The 22221-nt window shown below is 40.0% G+C and overlaps 1 protein-coding gene across 4 annotated transcripts in view; it reads left to right on the forward strand.

Annotated features, from left to right (window-relative positions):
- Window positions 1-22221, forward strand: part of tox2 (TOX high mobility group box family member 2) — an 89009-nt gene that overhangs the window by 17627 nt on the left and 49161 nt on the right. For 2 of the 4 annotated variants that reach the window (XM_069147570.1, XM_069147589.1), the window contains exon 2: window positions 13019-13111. The exons of the other annotated variants lie outside the window; for them this stretch is intronic. In XM_069147570.1, the coding sequence (XP_069003671.1) occupies window positions 13019-13111 (93 nt within the window). The remainder of the gene's footprint in view (window positions 1-13018; window positions 13112-22221) is intronic. 4 annotated transcript variants of the gene reach the window in all.

The following is a 22221-nucleotide window of genomic DNA, read 5'->3' on the forward strand; positions in this document are numbered from 1 at the left end:
ACACACACACACACACACACACAAATATACTGATTGAGAGATAAAATGGAGAATGGCTCCTTCAGTCAGCTGAGCAGTCTCCCCTCCTGCAGCCTGGCAACCATTCAATACAATTTACCTCCTGCTGGGAAATAATATTGATATTCACAAATGTACCCGGTAAAGGGACAAAAAAAAAAGCAATACAATAGGCAGCGTGATTCGAGCACAGGTGTCCACCGTCTTGAATTCATGATATCCCACTCAACAGAATGAAAATCAGCTCATTTATTACTACAAATATGAAGGAGAAGCCAAACTCTCTTCACCTAGAATGTCAATGCCATGTTTTGTAAGAGGAGTATTCTTGGAAATTAGACAATGGACCTTTTTTTTTTTTTTACCTGTAGCTGGCTGGATGTTCTCTGCTGAGAGCAGCATTCCATTAATAGGAGTGATCAGACCTTGGCGAGAAAGAAACACAGTAGCTAAGTGTGCTCCCTTTATGCGCCATTAGTGTTTTTAACCAGCATCGATCCACCTCCATTTAGACCAGGTTTGTGTATGAAAAGGATGAAAGCTTCTGAAAGAGACAGTCGCTGATCTGATGTCTCCCCAGGCATTCATTTTGATCTTTAGTCCTCTTATTTTGAGTTTTCTAACTTCACATACCAGTTACTGAAGTAGATTATTTAAATTCACCTTGTCACTCAGGTTGGTTATGAAAACAATTTTTAGGTGGAGAGCCAGTAGAAAATGTAGGTTTTGATATGTCGCTTAGGCTCCGTCGGTCCCAAAATACAACACTGTAGTACATAAAGATTGATAGCTCATCAGATTTGTAATGAACGAGTTCTTCAAATAAGAAATGGAGAGCAAGTGCAAATGATTGTCAGATTAAGAACAGAGAACACATACAATTTTATTTTTAAATCAAAAACCCATCATCATATGTATGTATTTAATGAGTGTCTGAACCATCATATGCTACAGTCAACCTGACAGCAAAGAACAAAGTGGAACTGATTTTCTCTGGCAGCACCCAGAAAGATATTAAATTAACACCTAGTCAAAGCTGATGTTAAAAACCTGCGAGCACCAGAAAAAAAAGGCCAACCAGAAATGATGGCTGAGCTGGCAGCCGCTATGGCATCAGCAGGTACATTTGAATATGAACGGCCCCGACTGAAAGGTTATGACCCATAAAGAGGGGGAACGATTTGAGTGAAGCACGCAGAGGGGAGAAATGTCAGAGTGAGAATGGCAGGAAATATGTTAGTGACAAGGAAAAAGCTGCCCCTGGTATTCTAGAGCCCCGATGAGTAAAAATAGGGCATTGGGCAAGAAGGCAGGAAACCAGCAGAGCGAGGCCTCTAGTAGGAATTTCTTCTGGGGAGGAGAGATAAGGGACTTAACTCCCTCCTGTCTGGGCCAGCCGACTGACTTTAACATGCGACATGTGATCACTGATCACTTATGTAGAGATGGACAGAGGAAGAAGAGATTGAAGAATTGAATAAATGATTTAAGCACTGAGTGATGTGTGTGTGTGTGTGTGTGTGTGTGTGTGTGTGTGTGTGTGTGTGTGTGTGTGTGAACGTCTGTGGGTTTTTTCTGATGACTTGTCAGTTATTGAGCATTGACAAGACATTTTAATTAGGTCAAGACTTGTGATGGAAAACAAAGATCACACGAGGGCTCTCTCATGCACATACACACACACACACACACACACACACACACACACACACACACACACACACATATACCACACCACACACACACCACACACACATTGAGGTAATGGCTAAGGAGTGGAAAGTACCGTTTGAGAGACTGAGGTTCCTCAGGTTAGAGAGTGGAAGTTAGACAATAAACAGTGGCCTTATCAGACTCTGGGCAGAGCTTCCAACCTGATAGCCCAACATATCACTCCAACTATTAGAAAACAAATATGACCTATACACCACTTGCCTCTGCCCACTTACTCCCATGAATTAACACTTTTTATAGAAAGGACACACTTGTGGAGATTTTAGACAGCCGTGTGCATTAGCCTCAACCCCCTTGCTTCTTCACTGTCATTTTACCCACTGATCATGCTGCTTTATTTGATTTGCCCGTAGTTACGTGACATCACCGACACAGGATTTATCAGGGTTTTTTACAAATCAAATTTTCGGGCCCAGTGGAATGTGAGATTGATGGCCCAGAGGAGGCGAGACAACAAGATGATTATCATATCATTGATTACTGTAATTTGTACATGGTGTGGCAGTTGTTCTACTGGCAGGGCGTTCACTGACGGCTACACAGATGTGTGGCCACTTCTTATAAACTGTGGGTGGTTCAGAAGTTCCTGAGGTTGATCGAGTGCAGGGAAAAACGAAATCAAAACTTGCCAAACATCGACTCAAAAAACTAAAAATAGTGCACAGCACTTACTGTTCATTAACAATGGAGGTCATTGACATTTATTATTTGTTTTTAAGTGTTTTGTTCCTGTTCTGAGAGTAAAAAAAAACAACTCTGAATGACAATGATCCACTTTACATGCTCCATTTCACAATGAAGGATGTTCTTTTGTTTTGTTTTTTTAATCATAAAAAGAAAAGGCAACTACATTTTATGAGTTGTTGAATATTTTCTGGCCAATTAGTTACAGATTTAAAGTGCTGAAAAGAATAACTTCTGAACACTGGATAAATATGTATTAGTCCTGTCCCAGTTTTGCTTCTAGTTTTTCACTGTAACAGATAGTCACTTAAAAATGTTTAATGGCCCTTAAGAAAAGGCAGCTGGAAATAGGAAATTATACATGTGTGAAGGTAAATATTATTGATACGATTTTAGGAATACAGAATGTTTGCAGCATTATGATGGAATATTAGCGCCTTTGTAAAATATGGCAATAATTGAAGTTTAAAGACAGAAGTGTTTGCATTGAGAAGATCAGCAGTGTTGTACAAACGTCCTTATATGTCCTTGTTGTGTCCAGTTACTGCCATATTGAGGACACAGCCTTCCTTCCAGCTATACTGCTGTATGAGACAATAACCTAAATACCTGTCAGATTTTGGCCTTTCTTTCTCTCCATTTCTTTACCTCACTCTATCTTTGTGGTCTCATTTCATTCTCACATTCTCACTCCTTTTTCTCTCTCACTTTCTCTCTCTTTCTCCTCATGCACCCCCTTACCCACACTCCCTCATGGTCACTCTCTTAAGTGATTGCTACATTTCATCTCATGGTAAATCGGCCGTCAGCCCGGTGAGCTATCATTATGCAAATGATGGGCAATTCAATTTCAGTTGGTCGGACGGGGAATTTCTAATTAGGGTGAGGCACAGCACTCAAGATGGAGAGAAAGATGTAAAGGCAGAGTGGGACAGTAAGGTAGAGAGGTGCTGTAAATGGATAGCAGAGGTAAAGCGAGAGGTAGAAGAGAAAGCCTGGAGAGCTGGAGAAGTAGAAGTATCCATCCACGAAATCATCACCTGGATTACAATTATACACTCTTCAGTTGGTTGCGAGTCTCCTGCCTCCTTCTCTTCCCATTGTGTTTTTTTGTTTTGTTTTACTTTATCCAATTAATTTTAACTGACTATTGGCTGCTGAGCTTTTCCAGAAAATGGATTCACATAAAAAGTTTCTCCTGCTCATGGCCAGAATCATCAAAACATGTTGATGTTTTCACTGCGGGATCCTCTGAACAATGCTGTAAACTCATAATTTGAAAAAGATGAACATATTAAACCTGTTTAATCACACTGATAGTAAACTTTCATTATACTGTAGTCCGCAAAGGTCTCAAATTAGCAAAATGACAGTTTCACATAGCAACACAGGAAGCATATTTAGTGTAAACTATAAATGTCTACCTTTGACTCATCTGCCACTTATGCCAAGTCGTCTGTGCAGCATTTTACGAGGTTTTTACACTTTAAGTAAAATGTTACAATACTTGACATCATAGGTCAAGTTTTGTCAAGTGCTTGAGTCCTAATCCTGGTGATGTGTGCGTGAACTTTTAATACCGAGGCGTGAAAAAACGTGGCGTAGTGGCATCTATCATATCGTACCATGCTGTATGGAGTAAACTTGTATGTCTTTGTGGGTGTCAAACATTTTTATTACAAGACTTTAAGCCAGTTCTCGTAATAATTAGCATTTGTTTGTACTCAAGTGTTTATAAATAAAAACCCAATCAACTATGTAGTACAATTAATATGACGATTCAATATTGAACATTTTAAACAAACATGGTATCAGCTTGTAACAGAATGTTTGCAGAAAAAAACATTTATGTAAAATGATAAGAATAGCTTCAGTATCTAGAGACTTAACATGATGACTACAATTAATATATCTGCATGTCTGCAAGTTTGTGAATTTCATTTTCACAACTGATTTTTCTTGATGTCGTGCTGCTGTCAGAATGGACCAGCACTGTGCTGTGGGTTTATTTTGATGGAGTGTCTCTTCTTCTTCTCATCATTGTAATGAAGCATTGGGCTTGTTTTTTATTTATTCAGCAGCCCAGAGGGACAACATGTTTCCTGCAGGGAAAAGAAGAGACAGAGAGAGAAAAATAATAGTTGGTCAAACTTTTTCATCTTGATTAAGTGACTGAGCTCAATGTACCTGCACATGAGGCCTGTTTGCATACGCCAGTAGTTTTTGTGTGTGTGTGTCTGTGTCTGTGTCTGTGTCTAGTTAACAGGCATTTATGACTTGATTTACAGTATGTGTTGGTCCATTTTCTCTTTTGCACATCCACATATATCTGAACATGAGTAGGTGTGTGAATGTGTTGGGTATCACACACACACACACACACACACACACACACACACACACACACACACACACACACACACACACACACACACACACACACCGAGAGAGAGAACAGAGGATTCAGCTGAGATCAGCAGCTCACCCTAGGCTGTCAAAAATTCTGTCAGCACAGCCCAAGAATCACAATTGGACTCTTTGGGAGGCATTAATTCAAAGCACCGTAACAATGCTCTCTGAAACCAAATCAACTGCCTGTAGTCAGCATATCAACTCTCAGCTAACTCTCTCCCTCTATCTCACTATCGCCATCTCTCTCTCTCCTGGCCTCCTCTGCTGCACTCTCTTTCTCTGCTTTGTCTGTGCAGCAATGTCTTTTCCTATCCTCCCTGCTCCTTTCTCACCCTCGCCCCTCCCTTCTCTCTCTTTCTTTCTTCGATGTGTGATTCAACTTCTTAATATGTTTCTAAAGTTGACTTGCTGTACAAGATTCCCTAACCTAGATAGTAACTACCTCTGCAGCACAGATTGTAAAATGATACTTTTATTTGAGAAAAAGTTGCATCTAAACTGAGAATTAGCAAGTTATTTTAAAAAGCCATGTTGTGTTTTTTATATTCACTGAGGAACCGGACATTTTTAAGTGCTGACTGTGACTCTAATGTGTTAAAGTTTGTACCATCTCAAACTTAAATGTATGGTATGGAGTAAATACATAGTATGGTTGCTTTTGTTAGTTTAAACTGTTCTGTTCATGTTCTGCATAAGAGTGAAGAGTGACGCAAATAGGAGCTTTTACTGTTTCATTACAATCAACAACTTAACATGTTTTAACTTTTATCATTTGTATGGCTGCAAACATCAACTGTTTTCATTATTGCTTGATCCAGTAATTGTATTTCAGATTAATCTAAAAATCTATGAGTCTATAAAAGGTCAGAAATGACAAAATCATTACTAGACTAAAAGGGCACTTTGAGGGCGCAGCCCTTTGCCAAGGCGAATAGTCTGCATTTCTCTGATATGCAAATCTGCAACTGCAACCATTTAATATATAAATATATGTCTGGATATATTTAAAAATCTGTTAGACTGAAAATATGCTTGTGCCGAAAACCGCTGTCCCACAGGATTACTGGTACCTGGTAATCTGGATTGTGATTCATTCGTCATATTTCTAGAATGGCCTATGTTTTGTCATCATCGAATTTTACCGCCCTCTACTGGATTTATAGATGTGTGGCATTTAGTAGGCCACATTTCCTATCTCACAGTGCTAATTGAAGTACAAAAATAATTTGTACATCCTCCTTCATCATTCAGATTTGCTCCAAAGTTGAATAACTTCTTCCTTGACCAATGCTACAATCTTCGACAAAGATTTATGAAAATTGTGTGGGTCGTTTTTCTGTAATCATGCTGGCAAACAGACAAATAAACAAACAGCACTGAAAACATAAACTCCTTGACTGAAGCAAAAGTCATATAATGATCATTATGGACTTTTGTTTTGTAAAAAATCTATTCCTCAAAATGATATGAAACAGAGAAAAGCAGCAAATTATCATTGACAAGCTGGCATCAGAGGATGTCTGGCAATTTTTTTTAAAACAATCATTTCAGCATCGCTTTCCCTGACTCCTTGCCAGTGTTATTGTAATAATATACAGCAAGGCTATTATGACTATCTTATTATTTTGGCTTTTTACAGTGTATTGCATTCACAGCTTTTGTCATTGAATCAGATGACTGATTCAACTTGACATTTGGGAGTCTCTGCTCTCATCAGAAATACCAATTTATTAAATAATCATTCTGTCCACTTTTGTGTGTATTAAAGTAATCTATTCTTTGCATGTACCACTCGTAGGAAAAAGGAAAAGGGAAAAAAAAGACCCAGTTTTTGTATTAGCTAAAGCTTCTCCCAGCTTTTTTTTCTGTCTGTAACACACAGGTTGTGGCCAATGCACAGCTGGTGCTGGCTCTGCTTGTCAGCTGTTGGTGGTAAGTTGTATTGTTGTAAGGCTGTGTTGTTTTGCCTTAAGAAAGCAGCCTCATAAAGATGAGGGGTTCTGTAAAAAATAGAAAGGAAAGATAAAAGAAAATGAAAACTTTCTTTTCTCCTCTCTGAATCAGAGAGAGCAAGGGCACTGAATGCACTTTATTAATGCACTCCATCTCCCTCACTTTTGTGTCAGAAGTAATACAAAGGGCAGGTGTGTGTGTGTGTGTGTGTGTGTGTGTGTGTGTGTGTGTGTGTGTGTGTGTGTGTGTGTGTGTAAGACAGTTTAAGAGAGAAATAAAGAGAAAAGAAAGAAAAGAAAGCAAGCAAATTTCTATCATTAAGAGTTATTTCATCACATATTATCTTTGGCACAGCTTTGTTTAATCATTCAAATGTAATTCAATTCTAAATAAAAGGCTCAATTCATGGTAACTGATGGCTTGTTTCTTACATTCAAGCCTGATTGTCTTTCCTTTGATTGAAATTGAAGCTTTTTGATCTATAATTTTGACACTTTGATGACCCCTACAATAAACTGTCCTTCACACCTGAACAAAGCAAAAATGTTTAACAAGAGTTATAACTTTTATCCCTTATTCTTGTGTGAAGAGTTAAAAATTTTTTTTGATTTAATCCACTGTAATCCAGTCAGTGGACCGTACATAGTATCTAGGCTTTGGTGCAATTTTAAGACGCTGCTGTTGAATTTCCTATCACAACTGAAAACATGCAGCCGAGCTCCACATTGTTGTTCCAGTAGATACAGAATCTACTTTCTGTCGCAGTCCTCTATAGTCGCAGGTAGACACACTGAGTCAGACAGAATAAGAAGGAGTCATGGAACAGAAAGTAGAGCAGTACAGTATCATTAAAGTTTGAGAAAAGAGCACAAAGTTGGAAACCAGAAGTTACACTTCTGCAATTCAGGTTGCAGATGCGTAACCTTGACTTTCACTGTTAATTGTATTTTTTGAGGACAGTACAATATTGCAAGCTGTTTATCATGTAAAATTACCATGAGAAAGTGCCACATTATTGATATGGCTAGATTTAGGTTTTCTGTCCCCAACAGTAGACAGCTGGGCATAAGTTGGGTTAGAGAGCACTCACACGTAATACCTATCGCGTTCCACTGAACTCTCTCAATGTTCAACAACATGAGGATGAATTAGCATTTCAACACAATGGGTTTAAATTTAGAAATCCCTCAAGACTGAGAATGAGGAGGAAAAGAATAAAAGAATCATAAAGGGAGATAGATGAACATACAGATAAATAGATGGTCAGAAAGTAAGGGTAGTATCTCCAGTTGATGTATTGTGTCTCGGTGTAAATTGGGATCTGTGGAACAAAAACTATTGGAAAAACATAAACATGGGATAAGGCAAAAGGGGGAAGGGTGTAGGCTCAGTGTGGAGAGCAGGAGATCAGAAAATATGAACCAATGGTTGAGGACATGAGAAGACGGGAGATATAAAATGAAGGCAAAGCTGGGTTAAATTAAATTTGAACTATAATTCTTATAATAATTTTGCAGAGGCTTAAGCATGTATGCACAGACAAACTGACATGTTTACACTAAGAATGAACGGATAGTCACTGTAAAAGCTGTAGTCAGCTATAAATAGCCACAACTCAAATGCTGGTGTTGGTTGGATATTCCCAATGGAGTGATCGGTAGTTTGAGTGTCAGTGGTGGCCCGGGGCAGGCAGCCCCTGGCTTCATGTCCTAGTTATGGTTGAGCTGCTCAGGCCTTAGTTGACATCTCTTTAACACGTAAAGAGATGTTTCTCTCTCAGTGCAGTTCCTGGAGATACATACGAGTGCTTAGAGCTGAATGGAATACAACATACTTATCGATTTATAATCAATGTGAAACGCAACAGAATAATCTAAACAAAGACTGTACTGAAACATGTGGGATGTACAATATGCATCAGCATGTTTGTGCAATATCAAAGCATTGTATTGTTTATTGGCACACTTGCTCGGTTCACAATAGACTCTGAATATATTTCTACACCGGGACCTCGAGCCATATATCAATGCATGTTCCTTTAATATATTAAAGATTCTGATATACTTTGAGCACAATCTTACTTTGAAATAAACAACACTTAAATGTCAGTGTCTTTAAGGTCTGTAGGCTAGAACTCACAGATGGTAGCAGAGATTCTGTGGAAAAATTAACATAAAAATATGTCACTTAATGCTTCTCAAGTTCCTGCAAAGAAAAGTTAGTTACATAAAGTTGAGAAGTCTAAAAATTTGAATTTCTGGAAGGGTTATAATACATACCCTTCCAAACCAGAGGTACATTTTCAGCTTTTAATTAAAAATCTAATACTAAGGCTACAAAGATGTAAAGCACAGTAGAAATGCCTTCATCATAACATTAAATTACATCCCATTCAAGCTGTATGAAGGGAAATGATTCATCACAATGCAATTTGCAAAAACCAATGTTGCACTCTGCAGTTGGTTTTGTCTCAGACTTAAGTCTCTACAAACCACTGAAAAAGTGATTCATACTCTATTACTGACTGTTAGATCACCAGCTAGAAATCTGATATTATGTTTGTGCTGCAGAATTGATGAGTTCAAATCTTCTGTTTAATCAGTAGAAATCAGAAACAACTTCGATGGGAGCAGAAGTGAACAGTGCAAAGACTGTATGGCTACTTAAAATGAGCAAAATGTTGTAAATCATTGATCTCCTGACGTCACTCTGCACGCATTGTTGAGTGCATATTGTACATACAGTATGGAGCACTGTCGCCATAACATATAAATACAGAATGTGTGCACATGTATGTCTGTGTGTGTGCATACGGTGTCAGTACTGTATACCATAGATGAGTGATAGGGTTTCCCCATAAGCCCGTCTGGGCCTTGCATTCCTCTCATCGGCAGAGTCTGATGTGTGCAGGCTTTCAGCTAATCTTGGAAGAATGTCGGCTTCAGACGCACATGTGTTCCATTAAGACCAGATCTGCGTAAATAATATAACATGCAACAGCTAACATTACAGGTAACTAAACCCCCACAGCTGCGCCTTTGGCTTTACAGTGCCCCAACAGTCCAGCCTATAAAGGGAAAGCCAGTGTTAATATCTAATGAGAAAATGTATTGCCTACTGTGCTTTTAGCGAGCTGCTGATATGTAGAAAAGATCATTATTGTTCATTGGATAATAGAGCTGGAGATACTGAATTGTGATGGATATTAAGAATAAAAATCGGATAAAGCCAATGTATTAGCCAATATATTTTTTTTATTCTTGAAAGCATATCCCTTCCCCCATTGTTAATGGTCCTTCATCCACCGTCATTGGCTCTTTGTGTTTATTGTCAGCCATCTCTGCTTGTAACGATTGGCTCGGCCCTGCCAAGCGACAGAACAATGTTTGCTTTTGCTGTCTGCCTGGGGAAGTCCCTCTTGTCCTCCAACAGGGCTCGCTAATACAAAGTTCAGAGGATGCAGCATCTTCCTGTGGCAGATCACCAAAGTTAGTTAGAAACTGATTTTATTCATGCGTTTATTTATTTAAATTTGACTTTTCAGCGAGGATTACAACAGCGTGAGCAAACAAGTGAACTCTGCCTTCTGCTCTATTTTGGTCAGAACTGGAGTGTGGGTGTGCGGGATTAAAAGAAGAAAAAAAAATACGAGGTTAGAGTCGACATAATGTCGAGTAGAGATGGTAAATGGCTTGCAGCAGCTGGTTTGGTAGAAATATCACGCCAACCCGAAGTCAGCCAAGAAGTGAAAGAGAGGTGACGAGGGTGAGAGCCTCTGAAATGAAGGCTAGAAAACAAAAGAAAGGTGTCAGAGAACAAGTGTACAGAACAATGCTTCTTGCACTTGCAAACTGTTGTGAGCCAGCAAGGAAATGTGAGGAGTTTGGCTGTTGCCGTTGTGGGTGCCAGCACTCCTAATGAGTCTGTCAGGGCCAGTTAGCACAGCCAGGCCTGCTTGTGTCCCCTCCAGGCCGCAGACAGCTGTTATTAGCCCCGTAATGGCATGCCACAGGGCCAGATTAGCCTGGCACACAGGAGAAATATCAAACATTCACTTACTGTGGCTTCGTCGCTGGCTAAAGCAGCTATTCTGCGAGGCATTCATTTAGCTGCAATGCTGGCAAGTTACCTAACAAGCCTCAAAAGAAAAAAGTCTCCATTGAGAGATGGAGTTAGTGTACAGTAGCTTCTCGGCAAGGCTGGCAGAAAAAGAAACGTCAGACTTGGAGGATGTTCAAGACACAGCATGCAGGTCACATTGCTGATTTTCCCTAGGAATATGTTTCAAATAAACATTCTAAGTCAATTTTGAATATGGGAAATGCATTAAATCAGATTCTAGGAATGTGTTTCAAAACAAAGGAGAGTGTCTTTGCGGGATTTTTACATTGTTGGTTGTCAGGACAGTGCAGTGTTGTCTTTAATCATGCTGTGTCATCATTATGCAAACCATATTGACAAGATGGCCACTGCTGTACACTCATCTGTTTTTACCTTTCATAATGAGCACAGGAAATCAAAACCTCAAACAGCAAGTGCTCTCTCTCTCTCTGCCTGCCTTTGGGGATAGCCTGCTTTGTGTACAGTCTGTGATAGGCCTACACCATCAGATCAGCATACTGCTAACACAGACAGTACACTGATCAATAGAGAATGCTACTTGTAGGGTATAAATCATGCTCTTTGTGCCTGCTCTTTCTTGAGTAATGTGTGTGTGGTAATCACTCTGCATTCAGACCCATAAACTCAATCTGAAAAGGTGTGTTTAACACTGTTAAAGCTGGGGCCTGAGATACTCATACGTGTGATGGATGTGTGTTTGTCTGCATCATGTGACTGATTAGATGTGAAAGGCAGGGCCATGTTTTGGTTGGTTTAGAGATGTTCTCTCACTCAGTTGTTAAATATTGTTGAATACTGCACTTCTCAATGCATAGCAATATGAAGCCCTGCCCTTGAATGTATTTCTGTGATTGCATGTGGATCTGGGTGTTTCTGTGTGTATGCTGTGTGTTTTGTGAGATGAAATAATGAATGTTAAAAAGAGGAAAGGGAAACTAGAGTGAAAGCATGTGAGAGAGGGATACTCGTTCTAAATTGCTGCTCTGTTTTTTGTTTTTTGTTTTCTTCCTCAACAATCTCCATCACCCTCATTAGCAGACTGTATGTATCAAGTGTGGCAAAGTGATTATGCACAATACATAGGAGGCAGCAGTCGTAGTCATTTCCAAGTATAAATTCATGTTTTATCCTCTTATTTATGAGAAAGCAGTTTCCACATCACCAGTTTTCACCTCATCCAGCTTTTTATTTTAACAACAGTCAGCATGCAGAAGCTGAAATAGACTTTCAAACAACAGAGAAAAAGCTATAACTCATCTTATCAATTAACACACATATAAAATAAGTTACCACTGTTCTACAAATTAGATGACAAAAACGGCATGCACCAGATGTTACCGAAGAGCGATGTTAATGAGAGAGCAGCAGAATATCAAGGATTCAGACGTGCAGTGAGGTGAGTTGAGAGTGAAGTGAGGAAACAGAGAAAAAGACAGAGTGAGACAAAGAACGTGAGATTTGAAGTGAATCCTGGGTGGTACCCACGCTGTGGCTATGGGCCACGGTGTGAACCCCACTGAGCTTCACCGTCTCTCCCTGGCAGGGACCACTTTTTGCGACTCATTAGCTTCCCAAGTACTCGGGGCTTTTCCACCACTCCTTTAGGCTGTGTTATACAGCTGAAACCCACACGGGGAAGAACAGGGAGGATCTGGCAGGCTTAGAGCCCACTGCACTCTAATTATCAGCTGTGTAATGTATAGAAAGATGGAGTCACTTGAGTAGAGCAGTGCACAGGAACCGTAGCTACCAAACACAACAGCTTAGTACCATTAGTGCCGCTGCATGAGCCAATCTTATCCAGTTATTATGTGTGGTACATCACCATGAGGTGATGTGATTCAACATGGCAGCCAATGTGCCGGCTTTGTGACTCGGTGGAAATGTATGAAACTAACACTGGTAAAGAAAAAGAAGACCATAAAAAGAAATAAAATCTGTATGATGCCTGCGCTTTGGAAGAGACTTGAGTAACTGGAACAAAATTAGTTTTAAAAATATTTAATCAAACACTGAGGTATTTCTCTTTAAAAGGAAGAAAATGTACTGAAAATCTTCCTCTTTCTTTTTTTTTTTTTTTTTTTTCCTCCTCCAGAGCAGATACGTTGCGGCAGATCGAGGTGTAAGGCTCTACAGTTCCCTGCCCATGCGCCCAAACCCTGACGGCAAGAGACTGCCCTCTACTGGGGTAAGACACATCCCTCCCTGCCTTCCCCCACTCACCCCTGCCCCTTCACCCATTGGTCTCATCCATCGCTACATGCCACATTTAAAACCATACAGTAGGAGGAAGAGGACCTTCTCTCGTTTGCATGGACTAAAAGTGGTTGTTGGGAGTTCTCAACCCTGTGATGGAAATTGTCTGCATGGAAACAACTACAACAGATCGCCAGCTCTATCTGGTCTTAAATCAACACTTCAAATGTTCCATATTTCTCAAAAAGCTTTCATCCTTTGACTCCACCTCATCCTCCACCATAAACCCCAAAAGTCTTCCACTGCTCACTCTGACAGACCTGCTCTGTCCCCTATCCCCAAACCAGCATTGGCCACAGCAGGTCTTCAAGAAAAAGCACAATCTGACTTGGTGGTTTGTGTGTTATCTCCTGGGTAGCATGTCAAAGAAATGTTTTGCTGCAGGCCAACCATCAGCCTCCTACTGTATTCATGTTCATACAGAACAAAGGCATGCAGCAGCTTTCTGGATAAAATTTCAGGTAAAATAAAAAGGATAGGCAGACATGGGTAAATTATAAAGAATAGGATGCTTTGGTGATTTTTTTTTTTTTTTTTTTTTTTTTCTTTTTGCTGTGTCTTTTGTTGTAAAGCAGCTGTGCTTTGGCATCAAGGTCTAATTTTTTCCATTATTGAATTATACAAGTACTCGGACGGTTGGAAAATGGAAAAAAATTACGTTTATTGAAGTTAAGTGATGCGGCACTTGCAGTACTTTGACTTTGACAAAGTGCTGGAACAGTCAGTCTACTTTGTTTGTGAAACCTTTCTTTCATTTTTTTTTTTTAAATACAAAAAAAATCTTTTAGTATTGTGAAAATCATAATTAGAATCTGGCTTGCTTTGCTTTTATGCATTTATGTAACAAAGGAGAGAAAATGAAAGAACAATAGAGCGCAAAAAGAGAGAATTTAATTTCATATGTCTCCCTTTTTCATGTTTCACTCCATGCAAGTGCTTTTTGAATTATCTCTTCGCTGCTGCGGGGCTCAGTGAGAGGAAGAGTGGTTGAGTGTGTGAGAGAGGGAGAGACAGAGTGAGAGAGAGAGAGGGAGAGACAGAGTGAGAGAGAAGGAGACAGAAAAAGCGAAAGCTATGTAATATTGTTGGTGCGCACCTTTTTTAATTACAACAGAGATTGTATTGATGTCTCAGGCCACATGTCCTAAATCATTTATCAAGGGGGAGAGTGCTAACAAAGCATTTCTAAGAAACCCATCCTCTCCCAGGGCCTGGAATCATACGTTATCTAAAGTGAATATTGTTAATGCTTTTCAGTGGAGAGACCCACTTACAAATCATGGGAATGAGTTCCTTGTCAGGACATGCGTGAGGCAGTAAAGATATATATCCACTTCCATCTGATCCTCTGTTGTGCAAATTAAAGTCTGCATCTGAATCTCCGTGCAGAAGTTGTTTGTAAAAATAAAGATGCTTAAAGTTATCGATAAACATTAATGTAAGGAAAATAACATTTTTAAATTGCCTGGTTGTTGTGTTCAGCAACAGTTTAAAGATTACATCTCTTTTTTGCACATTAGAATTTGTCACACACGCACGTTACTAAAGCAGACAATTTGTGCTATTTCCCCCCCCCCCCCCTTCCCTCCCTCCCTCCCTCACCCTTGGTTTTCTGTCATTTCCTTTTGTCTGTTATTACCTGGGTGTAGCGTCAGTACAGTAGCAGACTATAGCTACAGGCTGCATGGAGAGGAGGAGAATATAAACCACTTAACATGCAGGAGGAAACCAGACGTTTTTCCATTGCACTTATCAGGTGCTGCGGTGAGAGCAAGTGTCAAGGTGCAGTAGGTCCCCCCCGTTCTAACCCCCAGCTCCTCTCACCCATCCTCTCCTTCCTCCCATCTTCCTTCCCCCTGCACACCCCTTTTATTTTCCCCTGATCTCTATCTCTGCTTTCACCCCCCCCCCCCCCCCCCCCACACACACACACACACGCCCCACCCTTCACCCCACTACCACTCACCAGCCTCGGTTCAGTTAAAAGTGGGCCTGGCACTTCCGCAGTGACTCCCCCTCCCTCTTCACCACCACCACCACCACTTCTTTTCTCTCTGTCAAACTAACCTCCAACTCCTGCTCTTCACCTCTGTGTTTCCTGTCAAGGTGCACTGCCCACCTCCCTCCCCCTCCACAACCACTGGCTCTGCCCCCGCAATCTTTTCCTTTTCTTTCTTTCAACATCCATTACAGCTCTAAATGCCTACAGTTCATTTTTTTATTTTTTTTATTTTTTTTTTTTATTTTTTTTTTTATGCTGAGTGCAGAGGGCGTGACCCCCCCCCCCCTTCCCCCGGTGCTCTGCAGGGATCTTGTCATCTCTGCACGTACATGAATAGAGGGGGGGTAGTGTGTGTGTGTGTGTGTGTGGGGGGGGGGGTGGGGAGGGGGGTTTCTTGTATTAATGGCTTTAAATGGAAACTTTGCCATAAAATGGATACTTTATTGCAGCTGTTTGGCTTCTTCCTCAGAATGTAATGAATGCTTGCATACGTGTATGAGCACATACTTTAGGGCTAGGCAATGGAACTTTTTTTTTTTATTATTAACCTAAACTTACCATATTACTTTAAGGAAACATGGAGTTTCAGGGGGAGTGAAGGCCAGGTTTGAGTTATCCCAAACTTCTGATGACAAACAGGCATGGAAGTGCAAAAGTGGCTGTGAGAGAGAGAAAGAGAGAGAGAGAGAGAGAGATTGATTGATTGATTGATTGATTGATTGATTGATTGTTTAAAAATGGGGATGACAGAGTACATTTTCTCTCCAGGGAGACATTCATAGCGTTGCGCTTAGTTGTTCACATTAAGTGTCACAAAAAGTTGTTTAACAAATGAAAATGTTTTTTCCTTGCTTTGTCTATTTATTTTTGCACACAGTAGGACTGTGAGAAACGTTTTTTCGAACCATCTGCATGTTTGTATGTCATGTAGTGAATTGACATTAAAGAAGTTGAAGTTGAAAAATGACAGCGAGACAGAGGAGTACAATGCCTGGCTCCTGTCCAGACCTTTGTGCAGCTGGTGGATGACGGTGTGAAGTGAATGTCAATGTCAGATTCTAGTTTTTAAAAAGTTATTGAGAATGGTCGGCACAGACACTCTCCGTCTGACGCCTGAAAGGTGTTGTGGTCGGGAGTATCGACCATCCAACATGCAGGTCGGACTGTAATGATGTGCTACAGAGCCACAAGTTTAAACGTAACATTCTCTCTTCACAATTTATTTCCTTAAATAAGTCTGTGGGCTTTTAATTTCTTGTACACAAAGTTATTGTGTATATGAGGTTAAAAAAAAATAAGTGTTGAATGCCTTTTTTCTTTATCAGCAAAGCTGAATCCTTTCAGTATTTTCCTCTTTGTTCACCTTTATTGTTTACATGGTGACTGGCTTCCAGGCGTCTTCCACCCTGCGTTCGCTGGCACGTCGTTACGAATATTGGCGTTTTACCACAATGTATAGATTAGTGGAATAGTGTGAGAAACCATTGGCAGGAATGTGTATCGCTTCAGCCATATGCGTGTGTGTGTGTGTGTGTGTGTGTGTGTGTGTGTGTGTGTGTGTATAGGGAAGATTTACACAACTTAAATTTGAAAAAGCATCTTATTCTACAGTATTTAAACATTTTGTGGATATGTTCTGTAAAATGGCTGTCAACATGGCATTAAAATGGAAATATGCCTTGTGCGTCATATACACATCTTCTACTTCACTCAAATTTAATGCAAACTATTGTGGGTTTGAATAATGCTGCATGACTTTGCAAAGACTGACCCACGGGCAGATCAGTTAATGCATTGGTTGGTTTAATCTGCTTGAGTTCAAGTTTACTTGTCATGCTCACAATGCCATGAAAAAAAATAAATCCACTGAGTTTTTAAAATGATTCACAATAACTCTTAAATCTGCTTGAGTGCTGGATTGTTTTAGCTCCAGCTGGATTAGCATCAATGTGTTCTTTGCAGGAAGTCAAACTGTTTGAGCTATCGTTGTAGTTGTTGCTATTGTTGTTGTTGTTTTAGCTCCACTGCCTTGACAGTGATACACAGGGTGAAGGTTGAGAATCTGCTGTAACGCAGAGATGACAGGATCGTTTCAGGACTTGTTTCTACATCTCTCGCGCTCACTCTCTTTTTTTCTCTCTCCTGCTCTCTTGGCTGCTTTGTCTCTCTCTGTCTTTTTCTCTTTTTCCAAGCTGATTTGGAGCCTTGCATAGTCAATTATGTAGGGAGTGAGAGATGGAGTGGGGGCTTCGGCTTCCATATTTTGGTGTGATATTAATATTGCATGAGCGCTATTCTGTAGCGAATATCTAAGAGACTGCCTATTAAGGCAGCAGCAGGAGAAGAATGTGACAGACGCACGCACACGCATAAATACACACACACACACACACACACACACACACACACACACACACACACACACACACACACACACACACAATATACATACATACAGAGAAAGCCAGAGAGCAGGGGTGAATCAGGCAGGATCAGGCACAGGTTGTTATAATTAGGGTTTTCCTGATTTATTTTGGTGGGATAATAAGAGTGACTCATTTTCCTGTTTAATATGTCATGTTTGTTTATCCTGACATGGCTCACATCACACTGTACAGTGAGTGTGTTTGATGTTTGTGTGAGCTGAGTGATGTTTCACTGTAATTGTGCTAAGAATGGAATATTTTAACTAACCAAGCAAATAAACAAACAAAACAGGGACACAAAACAAATTCCTGCTGTAAAAAAAATAACAAAACAAAAAACACCGCCGTGATAATTGTAATATTGCATATTGCAAAGCAGGAGTGATCTGATGGCAGGCTATTTATTTTCTGCTGCTGGGTGGGTATCAATGATGCATACAGTAAGTGTCAACAGTGACAGGCTGAGAAGGTCCCCGGCGATGACTGAGGGGCTCAACGTGGACGCTTATTGCTTTTTGGGTGCTAAGTGGCGGTGACACTGTGTGGTCTGTGATAGACATCTCATTTCATGCCTCTGCAGACTGACAAAAGCATCTGATTAGAGTCACGGGCATAAATACAGTATGAAACCGTAGTAACACGTATGTTTCTACAATTGTTTTGTAGTGTTAGGTGACATTGCTGAAATCATTCTGAGACTATTTTTTGATATTCATATACTTTGTACTTTGTATCACAACATGAAAAACTATTTAAAAAAAAAACTATAAATATTAATATATTGAATACAACTTTTAGTCACCCTTAGTAACAACAGATATTTTTTTTCAGTACACGTATAGTTGCCACTAATAGTTTGATAATTGATTTTTCCCTTTTTTGTAAAAGTAACGGACACAAATTACTATTTCTCATAGTCCAAGTTGACGTCTTTTAATTGCTTACTTTTTGACTGATTAACCATCCAAATCAAAGATATATCCAGTCTTCTGTCATGAATGTCAATGAATATGGAATTTTTCAGTCAGTTCATTTAAAAAAAATCTAAACTAGCTTGAAGTCATAAATTTGGACTTCAGACTGGTGTGAACTGTGACATGATATGGTGATCATTGTCAAACATTTGCACTAAAAGTTTATTTACAGCAATATTAGATAATGCTCTTTCTTGAAATATGTAGTTAGCAGTTGATTATGATTTCCCCACTTGCAGGTATGCTCATGACTAAATGTGGATTCAATTGACCCATTTTCAAGTTGTAAGGTCCAATATTTGTGTTGTAGTCTATGGATAAACCTATCACAAATGGCTTTGTTCAACTGCAGTAAAAAGTATATTGTTTTGTGTGTCACACAAACTCTGCAATGGTTTGACTGGTTTTCAATTCAATGTCCATGTATACTGTTTGTTTCAATGTAAGCATCTTTACCCTGTCTTTGCCCTTTAGTTGCGAAATCAGGTGGGCTGCTGCAAATCTCCTGCATATCAAACATAATAATCAGCAGATGGTATTTTTCTCATAGGAATCTGACCTGTAAACATGCTGAAGTGGCACTCCTTTGCTGTACAATCTTTGCCCTCTTGCAGTAGCATTGCCAGGTATACTGTCCAAAGCCCAGAAAGCCCGGCTTGGAGTCGACAAAGCCAGTTAGTCCCGAGCCCCAGAAGCATCACGCTGGGCTCGACGTCGAACAAGTGCTTGGTGACCTTACAGCACCAGCTGGAGTTTAAAGAAGTCTTTAAAAGGCTGATTCTCCGCAGTAATATCAACGCCCATGCCTCAAAGAGTCTGGATTAAGGCCCACTTTCCCTCGCTAAAATGTAACAAATGTGTGAAAAACGATGAACGATGTAGAGAGGGGTGGTGGTGGTGGTGGTGGTGAGGGGGCGACGAACAGATAGGAGAGGCAGAAAACGAAGGGAGAAAGAAAGTAAGGGAAACTCAACATCTTAACACTCGCCAATCCCCCCCCCCATCCCTGCCAGATATATCAATGTAGTTGGCTTTCTCTGAAATTCAAATGGCAGGAGGGGAAAAAAAAAAAAACCTCTGGCTTTGGAAAAGGGGGAGGTTGGTGGTGGTGGTGGTGATGGGGGGGCTAAAAAAAAAAAAAACCTGCCATCTATGTATTAGTGCTCTGTAAATATTACATGAGCTCCACATTCGCTCAGTTGTTTGGCATTACTTCCACTGGATGGGTATATTATTTTAGAAACCATGCCTTGTTTATGGAGAGGCATGACCTACTTCCAGACACTCCTCTCTTTCTCTCTCTCTCTCTCACTGGTATTTTTTTTTCTTTCTCTTCCTTCTTTCTCTCCCTTCCTCCCTCTCTCTTTCTCGCTCTCTCTTTTTCACTCTCAATCTACGAAATCTCAACTGGTTGTCCCTGCTGAACAATTACAAGGCAGAGAGACCCAAATGGAGATGTTTGTAGAAAACAACATGTGTATAATTAAGGTTTAATGAGCTCTTGTCAGGGTGGAATGTGCAATTAGATTGGTAATAGAAAATTCTGCCTGGATGCAAGTGGCAGAGGCTGGATGTGGAGTCAGCATGGCAGTGAATGAAAGAACAGTGAATTATTTTGAGCCCTATTGACAGAAAGTGCTGGATGATGCATTTAGATTTAAATATATGGTGAGCTCCCAAATACAGGAAAAAAGGTTGTGTTTTTTTTCCTGGTGGTGCTTATATTGTGTGTTTTCAAATTACTGTACTTGTGCACACCAGGTTGGTTTCTTGGGAAACAGCACTTAAACAGCTGGAATTATGCTTAACTGCAGAACAATGAAGCAAAGACAGTAACTGTGATTTGATTTGAGAAAGTCAAAAATATAAAGGTTGAGCAGGGTTTTAATGGAAAGATCTCCCGTGTTTCTTAACCAGAAAGTATTCACAGAACACATGATGTTGCCCAGGTGGTAAAATATCATCATCATCAGAATGTATCATTTTAGAATGTTTTTTTTGTGAAAATCCTGTCCGGACCTTTTAGAGCTTTGTACAACAATGGTTTGTCAGATCAATGCCTATTGATTTATGGCCATATAAGTTTATGGTGTTATTGTACTACCACCTACAGGATAATTTAAAGCTGCACTCAACGATTATTTTCATTATCATCGCGCAAATTGCTGATTGTTGTCTTAATTCATTACAATTTCAAAAAACAGAGATAAATGTTGCTTTCTTTTGCCACATCCAATATATGAATCTATAGATATTCCATAGATATTTATCATATCAATATGGCCATGAAAATCTGCACATTATAAAAAGTGGAAACAGGGAATCTTTGGCATTTTTGCTCACAAATTAACTGAATTGATTTTCAAAACAGGTGCAGAATAATTTTCTGTTCATTGACTAATTAAGAATTGGTTTCAGCTCTTAAATGTCAATGTCTGATCTGATCATCAGGTAATAATTAGTAATCCTAAATTATTCAAAAATTAGGGCAGCACAATTATTCCTATTAAAAAGACTTTCTCGATTCTTACCTCTGTGATCTCATTTGTAAAGCACAACAATTCGACCGCATTTTCATTCAGCTGCATTTGTTGAGCGAGAAAATAGTAGCGCAAACAAGCGCTACTACTTTCTCGCTCAACAAATGATAACATGAGCTTTACATCACATGATGAGGTTAGCCCAACGGACAGACAGAACTAAAAACTGTCCGGCATTTCTTTCTAGGTCTGCGCTTTTTCTGTCCTTGAGAATCACTATTTTAGAGAAGAACACTTCTCCACTTTTGTGTCTTTTTGAATAAGGCAAATCAGGTATCCTTGTTGCTCTTTATCTCTGCTCTCTTCCACTTTTCTGACAGCTTTTTTTGGTGACTTGGTGAAATTGCGGCTTGTGGGATACACACGCACACACACACACACACAAAAATTGTGTTTGGCTCTTTCTGAATTACTTGACTAGTCCCTGAAAGAGAGGGCCCTTTGTTGGCTTCCTCTGGGACTGCCCTTGAAAGGCTCCTATTGTGTGGTAAGCACTATGATATAATGCAAGTGGATTTAATAGATTTAATGGAATGAGCAGACGTGGTTTTCAAGCCCTTGTGTGATGAGAAGCAGCTTGTTTTAGGTGATCAGAACCACATCTTACAGAGATGAAATGATATCTCAATGTTGCGTTGCTCCAGAAGCGTGTCAAGCTTTGATTGTATGTTTGGTCCATGTCGAGATGAAATCCAAAGCATTTATTCTTGTCGTACTGCTTTGGTATCTCATTTGCATGATTTCTATATCACTTGATAATCCATATCTGTGTTTCACCTGAGTAGTGTTGGAAGTCAAGGTTAGGCAGAGTGGGAGGGGGTGTGGGGGGGGGGGGGGTTGAATGGCAGCGATGTGTTAGCTTTGTTTTCATTGTGTTAACAGGAGGACAATGGTACGATTGTGTGGCCATCTGAAACCCTACACCTACCCAGAGCTTTCGGGGGTCAGAGGTGGGGGAGATGTGTGTGCCTTTAGCCCGATGAACCATGCATTTTGAAAAACCCAGAAACTGAAGAGTAATCCATCCAGCATAACATCAAAACCATTCTGCTACACCAGCGCACTCGCATACCAGATCTGCTCATCCTAGAGTTCTTGTA

This window comes from Embiotoca jacksoni, unplaced genomic scaffold (genome assembly GCF_022577435.1).
Source record: "Embiotoca jacksoni isolate LCO1_2020_lvr unplaced genomic scaffold, fEmbJac1.0.p SCAF_1, whole genome shotgun sequence".
NCBI classification, from domain to species: Eukaryota; Metazoa; Chordata; class Actinopteri; family Embiotocidae; genus Embiotoca; species Embiotoca jacksoni.